The 9,279-nt window shown below is 44.9% G+C and overlaps 1 protein-coding gene across 1 annotated transcript in view; it reads left to right on the top strand.

The window, feature by feature from the left end:
- The first annotated feature begins 443 nt into the window (after positions 1-443).
- Positions 444-9,279, top strand: part of NPS (neuropeptide S) — a 25,064-nt gene continuing 16,228 nt past the window's right edge. Inside the window, exon 1 of the mRNA XM_010144849.1 lies at positions 444-450. Coding sequence (XP_010143151.1) covers positions 444-450 — 7 coding nt within the window. The remainder of the gene's footprint in view (positions 451-9,279) is intronic.

Raw genomic sequence — 9,279 nt, 5'->3', positions numbered from 1 at the left:
GTGATGGAGCAGAGGAAGGCACCTTCAGGCAAGAGCAGAGCTAGTGGGAAAACAAAGCAGAGCGCTTGCTCCCGTTGTGTTTGCGGAGAGATGGTGGGAGCGCCTGGCAGCTCCCCGCGAGGTGCCATGGCACCCGCACGTTACGCAGGGGAGTAGGGAAGGGTGGGCAAAGGGGGAGCTGGAAGGAAAGGCTGTTAAGAGTCGGCAGCAAAAAGTAGCTGGTGAATTCATCTCTATTTCCTAACCTCTAGATTTGTTTTCAGATGGGGAAGTCGAAAGTGTGAGGTGCTTTAGTTTAAAATTTCATTCGTTTTGCAGGATTTCTGCCCAGAATGCTGTTTCTCTCCTTTATAATGAACCGGAGAAGGTGTGAGTGCACCATCCAAAGCACTTAATCACCGATGCTCATCATGGGCTTTCACACTGTTGGCTGCACCGTTACGATGACGGGTCAGAAATTACCTATAAAATAATAAATGCATCATCCACTGCACATAAAGAGGAGCTTTGGCAATTCAGTGGGTTATATGTGCTATTAAATATTTTAAATACATTCTGTACATTTTTGCCCACTTTCTCTTCTGCTCTTTAACCCCATCTCTCTGTGTGTCCCTGCCGCAGCCTCCTGTTCATCCTTGGGCTCAGCCACTGGTGGTCCAGGGAGCCAAGCTCTGCCATAAGGTTTCTGAGACAAGATCCATCCTTCAAGAAAAGAAGTACCAGCATGGAAAGGTATCAAACCATAAAGGAAAAGCTAATAATAAAAAAACCAACAGGGAAGAGGGTTGGGGGTAGGTGGAGCATGAAGTCCTTGGTCAAGGTATCAGTCACGCGGGTCATTGATGCCATCCAGGTGTCGGTGCTGAGGACTCAGCAACATCGAGGGTCTGGTTGCTCTATCAGGGATAGTGTCCGTACCTTTGCTTAGCTAAGGGGCTCTTTGGATGCGAGCCGTGTTCCAGGTGTGTCTGCCAGGAAATAATTGCTGGATCATTTAAATTGTAAGCTGCTTGCAGAGTCTTCTTGCACGCAGCTAGGGAAGCTGAACAAACCGTAACTGGTACAATGCATCTTGTCAGAGAAAATAGGGCTTGCTGCCTTTCCTTCCTTCCTTCCTAGAAACTGGTATCCAGCTATTTTTTCTCTGAATTTGTTTGAGAAAGAAAAATTGCTTCCTTTGAAGTGCTTCTTTTGAAGAGGAAAGAGAGTCGGGTTGTTGCCGGTCTGCTTGGTGCAGCCCTGGTGGGATTAGCTGCCTTGAGTTCCCTCCGTCATCGAGTGGTCAGTGGTTAAAATCTCAAGCCTTAACTGAGGGCTGCCGCAGGAACGTGCTGTCAAGGCGTTTCTTTTTACTTCCCACTAGAAATACTGACATTGCAGCTCCACTATAAATAATCGTGTTTTGAATATCAAGTTTTATACCCAAATGGGGGAGAAGGAGGCTCTAGGACTCAGACATTTTCATTAGGAAACACCACTAATGAGGTCTGGGTTTTACTTCTATTCTTGGGGGAACATGTTAGCTATCTTACTGCTCAAGCTTTCTACATCCTACCTCATGCTGCTCTATGTCTTACATAACTGGTCCTCAAACCTCACTAAAACGAGCCAGATGCAGCAAAGTACTGCCTGGGTGATGTCGATGGTGTCCTCTTTTGATGATGATAAGGTTTTTCATTACTTTGTTATTACTTGAGCTGTTTTTTAGCTCTGGTTTGACTTGGTTGTTGGTTTTGGGGTTGTTTTTTTTTAGTGTACGAAGTTTGTTTTAAATCTTTAGTGTCCAGTTCACAAACGGGGAGGATTTAAAGGAGGAGAAGTCTGTGCATTTTGCAGTCTGAACACTGGCATGTGTAGAGTTGTAGGACAGTCAGCCCTTTGAAAAACAGGTCCTATCCCACATACCCCCCAAAATTCCCAGGTTTGGGAATCTCCCTCTTCTTTCCTTCTCAAGTTGAACCACCTGGGGAGGGCGAGCATCCCCCAGACCTGAGGAGCTGAATTACCAGGGACATAAGTGAAGATGACGCTTTCGGTCTCTATAGCTTCGCATCCTGCTCTTTGCTCTCAATATGGTCTCTAGTTTCTGTGGCTTTCTGTGACTTTCCCTGTCTTTTTTCAAGGCTTTTAGTGACATCAGCCCTTCAATCCTCAGTGCAGAGCTCTCCAGCTGCCTCTCTGCAGCACAGAAAGTTGGCAGTGCGGTAACATATGGATAAGGTAGATTTAAAAGCGTTTTCACTTAAATGGATTTGATTTTATCGTTCTAGATGACCTCCACTTCCCAACACGTTGCTCTTATCAGGTGCATTGTAGCTGTTAGGAGAAATGGCATTCAACCATTCCGACAAAGTTAAGGGGAAAACTCTGGGGTTTTAATATTTAGGGGGTTGTTCTAAGCATTAGACCATTTTTCCTTTGCTTTTTTATTTATTTATTTACAGGGAAATATTTGATACCATCCTGACAAAAGTGCAATGCCAACTTCACGTTAATATTCAGAACCCGAAGTAGATCAATCTTAACAATTTCTCTTTTAACTTTGGGCTTGTCAGGCTCTATTAGTCTCAATACAGTTTGACAGTTCTAGGTTAAAAAGACATCAATTACCTTTTGAAATTACCCTCTTTGCTACAGGATTAGCTCTGTTTCTGCTGACTTTGGAAGTTCGTTGTGCATAGTAGAAATTTTGGAGGGGGGTGGTGCCCACAAATGCTCCATATAACCATTTTATTGCGCTTAACTTGGTGATGGCTGCGGCGCTTGGTGGCAGCGGGTCTGAATCCTTCTTGACCACACAAGGCAGTTTTAGTTATTAAGGAAAATTGGTGTGGGGGGGTTTACTGGTGCCGTTTTGCTCTTCTTGCAATGTGTACAGCCCGTAAACATGGGATTTTGGTATCAGACCTGTTCTATTAAACACGCAGGAGTTGAATCGGTCCCAAAGACCGTCAGTCCTGCGTAACCATCGGCAGTTCTGTGACGTGCTGTGCTGAAAACCCCTTTCCAGTTGGAGAGGTGACTTCAAAATTTTATCTTCCCCACTGGAATGTGACCAAGACTCTTGCAAGTACTTTGGTTTGGTTTGATTTGGTTGTTATGTGGAACTTTTTTTTTTTTTTTTTTTGGCAAAAAAGAGAACATAAAAATAGGGGAGAGCAAGAGAGGAGCAGAATGGGCTTCTTCAGGAGATGTTTCAGCATTAGGTGTTTAAAATTCTGGAGGAACCTCCCTGTACTGCATCTCCTGTGCCTAAAATGGCTTTATTTATCAATTCCCCTACGCTGCTGGGGTGATAACAGAGGCAGAACTTCAGAGTTTGTTTATAGCAAGTAATTAGTTGAAGACGTCTGAGTTTGAGCAAAAGTCAGAGATTTCCGTGTTCCCCCATTTCACTTATTCAATGACCATATTTGACCTGTGTCTAACACGTTCTGCTGTTACAACCTCCTCTCTCCTTCCCAAATCTCGTCAGGCTTTTGTGCATATTTTCAGCGACAGTGGATGAATTGGTATGAGAAATGTCGCAATTTAATTTATAACTAGAAAATAGAGAATGCGACTGCAAAGCAAATATTGTGACCCAACAACAGAACTGTCCTAGATTCTCGCATCTTGTTTTGAAATTTTATGACAGCCTTATTGCCCAAGGGTACAACATAATCACTTCGCAGTTCACTGATACGCTTTCTTTTAGCATCTGTACCAAATGCGGTTTTTTTATCCCTGCTGCATGTAAGAGCACCGTTTAATCCTTCAGCTGCAAAGAAAAAGCCCATCTCCGAGTGTATAATGGCCAGAGTTGCCTTTATTTTAATTTTGAATGTAAATATGCTTTGAAAATTAACAATCTTACCGCCCTCTCACCACCCAAATTCTTCATTATTGGTACTGGTTTTCTGTCTGTGAGAAGTGTTAGCCCTGGGTAACACCATCGTAGCTTGTAATATTTGCCAAGAAAACTTCTGAACACCTGAACCTCCGGGTTGTCATTTGTAGAAGTTACTGGTGGCACCAGCAGAGGTATGAGGGGCTGTAGGACCTTTCTGGAACTGAGTCAGGTCCTGCATGGAGCATTTTGGGTGGGGGCTGATGAGGGCTGGCTGTAGATATAATAGACTGTATCTAAATATTCCTATTTACATGTGTGAGCAAGTAAAATAAACGGACATTGCTCTGTTTTTCCTTTAAAGTCATACATGCAAGGTCTGAAAACCAGCGTTTCAATCAGTGGTCACTCAAGGGCAAACAACTAAAAATGTAGTATTTATCCTGAAAGGTGCTTTCAGGGGCACATTTTTGGATTGGATTAAGCAGCTTGGTAAAACAGCTCAGCAGCTGAGTAGAAAGGAAGTGATGTTCTTACTCAGACTCTTGTCTCCCCGAGAACCGCACTCGGATCTCCCAGGAGCACTTTTTGTACTCGCTTCCACCAAAATCAAAACTGCCTTTCACCTCCATTTCAATGCAACTTTGACTGCGGTTGAGTTCCCCTAAACGGCCCTTGCCACACATGGAGCTGATGAAGAGTGAAACGGACTCTGTTGACGATTAGGAACGCGGTTCCAGAGGAAACAAAATCCCCACTGCATTCGCTGCCGAGATCGTATCTGACATCTCTCTGAAACGCGGGTGGTACGAAGCGACACGGTGAGATCATGTCCCAGGAAGACCTTTTTCTCCTTGTCCCGCGGAGCCTCTCTGACTCTTCCTCCTCTCTTCTCTGGATGACAGATTCGACATTTACCGATATACTGTTGTGTTTCTCCACTGTGCCCCGGGCTCTCGGCGCCGTGACAGCCGTGGACAGAGGTTATGAATGAGCTGTGTGCCCTGAATTGTTTCACCTGGCTATTACCACATGCTTCCTAAGCCTGTCATCGAAGGGAGGCTTTTATGTCTCAATATTTCTATTTTCTATTGCCTTGAATAAAATAGGACCTTCACATGTCCATGACCAGCACAACATTTTCTCATCATTTCTTGGTGTTTGGATTAAATGCGTTAAGAAAAAGAAAATCTGACAGTGATTTGCAGTAAGTTTTAGGGGGAAAAATTGTCTTTAATTTAATAAGCAGAAAATAAGTCATGACATACTCTATTTGCATCAATAAGCATTTATTTTTTTTTTACAAAAATCACATTGTTGGTTTCATTTACTACAACTCCGATTTGGGGAGCATCTCCAATGCGGGTAGAGCTGCCACAACCCCTCTGGAAGGCCCTTTGCTGATCCTCGTAAGCTGAAGCAGCTCATATAAAAAAGCAGACCTCCTGTTCTACTGCCAGGAAAGTAATTAATCTAGAGAGGTGGGAGAGCAGGCTGCTGGTGATCTCAGCCTTTTGTATTTCATTATGATCTGGTGTTTCCTAGCTGGGGTTTTAATGGATCGGCTCATCTTACAGCTGTTAGATTTCTCAGAATTTATGTGCAGGAGGGGGCGTAGCTGTGATTTTTCATACTCTTTACTTCTGCTTTTTCTTCTCAGTATCTTCTTTTTAGGATATGCATCCATGCTTTCTGGGAAGGGTACATCTATTTTGGTTTCAACCTATATATGCTATGCCTTGATTAGTTAGGAGCATTAAAGTAATCTTGAATCTTCAGAATGGCTCTTAAATGGCAGTACAAACAATTGAAAACTCTTCCTCTGTGGCCGCCTCCTACAGGGCAGCATCAAACCTGACAGTCATCTCTGCACCTGAACATAAGGAGCAAATTGAAAGGAAGATCCAAAGCACTTCCAAAAAGCTATAAGCAATCAAAACAGCTTTTTCTAGCAATGCAAAAATAATCCTCTTTTCAAGGGTTCTTGTTTATTTATTAGGAAGGATGCAGAGAGTTATTTGTCATACGTAAATAATTAGTCTAGTGCTGAAAATGAGACCATGCTGGTTTAGCTCCACGTAGCACTATCTTAAAATACTTCCCCCAAATTATTTATCGCTGTGTCTGCATGTTGCTGTTGCACGTTCATGCGTTGACGTTAATGGCAACCTCACGTGGTTATCACATCCAAAATAGTCCCGTCCTGAGGTAGGTACCACATCGCAGCCTTTTCGAAGCTTTCCACTTCAGAGACCAGGTATTGGCCTCAAAATTTATTTTAGGTCTGTTTCCTTCATTTTGCACTCCATTCGATCAGTTTTCTACTCCACCTGCACTGCACTTCATGTGTGTCTGTGCCTCATGGGCTGCTTCTTCCACTTGCTCAAGAGAGGAGGAACCTGTTGAGCAGCACTTGACTCAGCCTGCAGAGACGAAATTTCACGTAGACCTTTGTATAAACAACTATCATCTGCTTTAAGCAATGCGGCAGTCCTGACCAGTTGTCTCGTTTCAGGCTGCATCCCCAAAGCGTGTTTCTTACTCAACAGCCAGCCGGTGTTTCTGGAAACCAAACGGAACGGTGATATATGCACTGGTGCTACCAGTGATTTAAACCCGTAGAAATCCAAGGGTTTTCATGCTGGTTTTGCTCTCAGAGGCTGTTAGTACACAAGAACTATTTCCATTTTGCTTTCATATCGCTCGCGTTGTTGTTGATGTCACAGCCATGGAAGCTGATGCTCCTGACACCGTTCGCCACGCAATTTTGAACGCAGTCAGAAGACATGCTCGTGCATGTATACACAGGATAAATACCACCTGCATGCTCCAGCTGTGCATGACTGAAATCAGAAGAGGTTTTCACGTTAACCTTGGGAGACAAACCAGGCTCGGAGTGCTCTTGCACACACACACACTCAGACGCATTAACTGCTCATGCACGTCTCGGCTCTGCCTGCCCCAGTGCTGCAGAAATACCGCTTTGGTACGTTACATCTGAAAAACGGTGATGGGAGCTGCTCTGGTACAGCAGGGAAAGGGCATTTGAACTGTTGTATTTCAGAAAGATCGCTGTTGTCACCTAAAATCCTCACTCTTTTCCACGACCTTGAAACAGCTTCAGGAGTGCCAGGGCAGCCCAGGGGCTGAGCGTGAAAACAAGCTGTAGACCTGTGCTGAGAGGAAGCAAAATAGTCCATGTCAGGCAGCACGTCATTCAGGAGCTAAAGAAAACCCTTGACAGCACTGGTGGGGCTGAGCAGAGCTTGCTGCAAGACCATCTGTCCCTTCAGTAACCTGTGAAGCTCCAGAGCTGCAGACCTGTGCCACCTTGGGAGGAGCCACTACGAAGGCAGGAGATGGCCTGGGCAGAGCAACTGTTTGCAGAGGGAAAGCAGGAGAATGGAAGAAAGAAGAAAGAACTGGAGTTTTCCACACCGTGGTTTTGGACCTGAATGTTACCCTTGGAAAAAAACAGGGAGCCAAGGGAAAGCATTTTCCAGTTGGGAAAAAAATGACTGGGGAGTTGTAAAGCGCAGATGCCTTAGCACAAAGGTGAGCTCACAGGGCGAGCTGCCCCTGAGCAGGACAGCAATATTCAAGAGAGGGCAGGAGATCTGGGGGGTCCATCGTGCAAGCATCAGGAGAGGAGGCTTTGCTGGGTGCAGAAACCCCTTTATAAGAACACGCAGTTTTGACTGGGCTTCTTCCTTGTTGTGTGACATCTGCATGAAGAAGATTTATCTCCTCAGTGAGATTTAGTTCTTTTTCTGTCTTCATTCACCATGTCCCATGGCATTTCACTCACTGCAACTGAGAAATGTCTCCTAGGAAGGCAGATCCTGTCACGCAGACATGAGCTATGTTGGGTTTGTTGCAACCTTTGGTGAAAGCTGGCAGGAAAAGGACCATTATCCGCAGTTGTGTGAAGTTAAAGACATTCCTCTTCAAACTGCAAATTAATTATGATCATGATCAATGATCATGCAGTGCTTTGTTTCTGGGGACAACTGGTTTTTGACAGGTCGTTTTGCAGGAGTGTGTGCTGACAGAAAAGAGCTTAAGCCGTCCTCTAAAACAATCAGATATAGCTAGGGGCACTTCTTTGTGTTTCCGACAATGCCGAGTGCAGCCCACTCCTCATGCCTGATTGGGATTCCCAGGCACACTGCAGGGAGATAATGAATGACAACAGCACCAGGAGAAGACTCCATCGGCCGGCAACGACGCCCCAGTCCTCCTGGGTTGCAGATGCTGCCCTTCTCAGGCTGCCGTGATGAGCTGGTGCTCCCCGCCTGGCCTCGGGAGCCACAGGCATCACTCCAGCCCTGGCAGCGCTGGATTCAGTACTCAGCCACCTCATTTCCATCACAAGGTGGTTGTAGAGCATTTGCGCTTTAACTCACTCTCACAAGCTAATACTCTCCTGGTCGTTAACTGCCACACAAAACATACTTTAGCTTTTCCTGATAACAGCTCTGACATAAACCCACTTATTCCATCCATCAGTTCTGTCCTCATTTGTTCTCCAAATTCAATACTGGAAGGGTTGAAATATTGCCTGGCAGCCTCAGCCTTGTTGTTTCTCCACTTCTTCCTCGTTTGCTGTGTGAGCTGGCTTGGGAGGTGCCTACAGCCAGCAACAAAGATCTTGCGACTCTTCTAGACAACCTCCTGTTACCACAGCAGAGAGCTGGCGGTAGTTCTCAGCTCATGGAAAACCGTCTGCATTCTGTTTGGTTTTGTGCCTGCGAATGGCCACAGACTTTGGTATAGCTGCGGGAGTTTGTGTAGCCGACTGTGCTGCAAACGCGTTGTGATCACAGGCATTTGACACAGTAATTAAAAGTTGTGAGCACTTGATGACCATCGTTCCAGGTAGCGTGTTGTGCTGTTGGATTATTTCAGTCCCTGTGTGAAATGTCTTCATTTTCCAGTGTTTCCTAGAAGAATTGATGTTATTCTTATGGATATATTTTTCAAACGCTCTTTATGGACATTCTTTTGCACCTTTTTCAGATTTTTTTGCATTCTTTTCTGTTGGAATGAGTGTATTCAGCACACTGCCCTGCTCAGGCTGTTGATAGGGATAAGCTGCGCAAAGAAAATGTAAACCAAGCCGATGCAAATATTTAAAAGGACATTGGTGCCACATAGGTTCCCTGAGTTTGGGACAACGTACCCTTTGCCTCTCATCTGAAGATGTTATTCTATGTTGATGCTTTTCCTAATTGACTTTTGCATTGAGATGATTTCTCTTAAATTATTTCATAGGCAGTGGAAGTCCGGACGTTGCCACCGCTGCTGAAATCCTAGAATTTTCCATCATCATTGAACCTACGGCCAACTAAACATCACCTCAAATGTCACGAGCTCCCACCCCAGACTCTTGTCCCAGAAGCTGTCTGCTGTCAGTTCCAGAAGAAAACTGGAGGAAGACTGAGAAACCG

This window comes from Buceros rhinoceros, unplaced genomic scaffold (genome assembly GCF_000710305.1).
Source record: "Buceros rhinoceros silvestris isolate BGI_N320 unplaced genomic scaffold, ASM71030v1 scaffold7040, whole genome shotgun sequence".
Classification (NCBI taxonomy): Eukaryota; Metazoa; Chordata; class Aves; order Bucerotiformes; family Bucerotidae; genus Buceros; species Buceros rhinoceros.
This window is presented reverse-complemented; position numbering and strand designations above follow the sequence as displayed.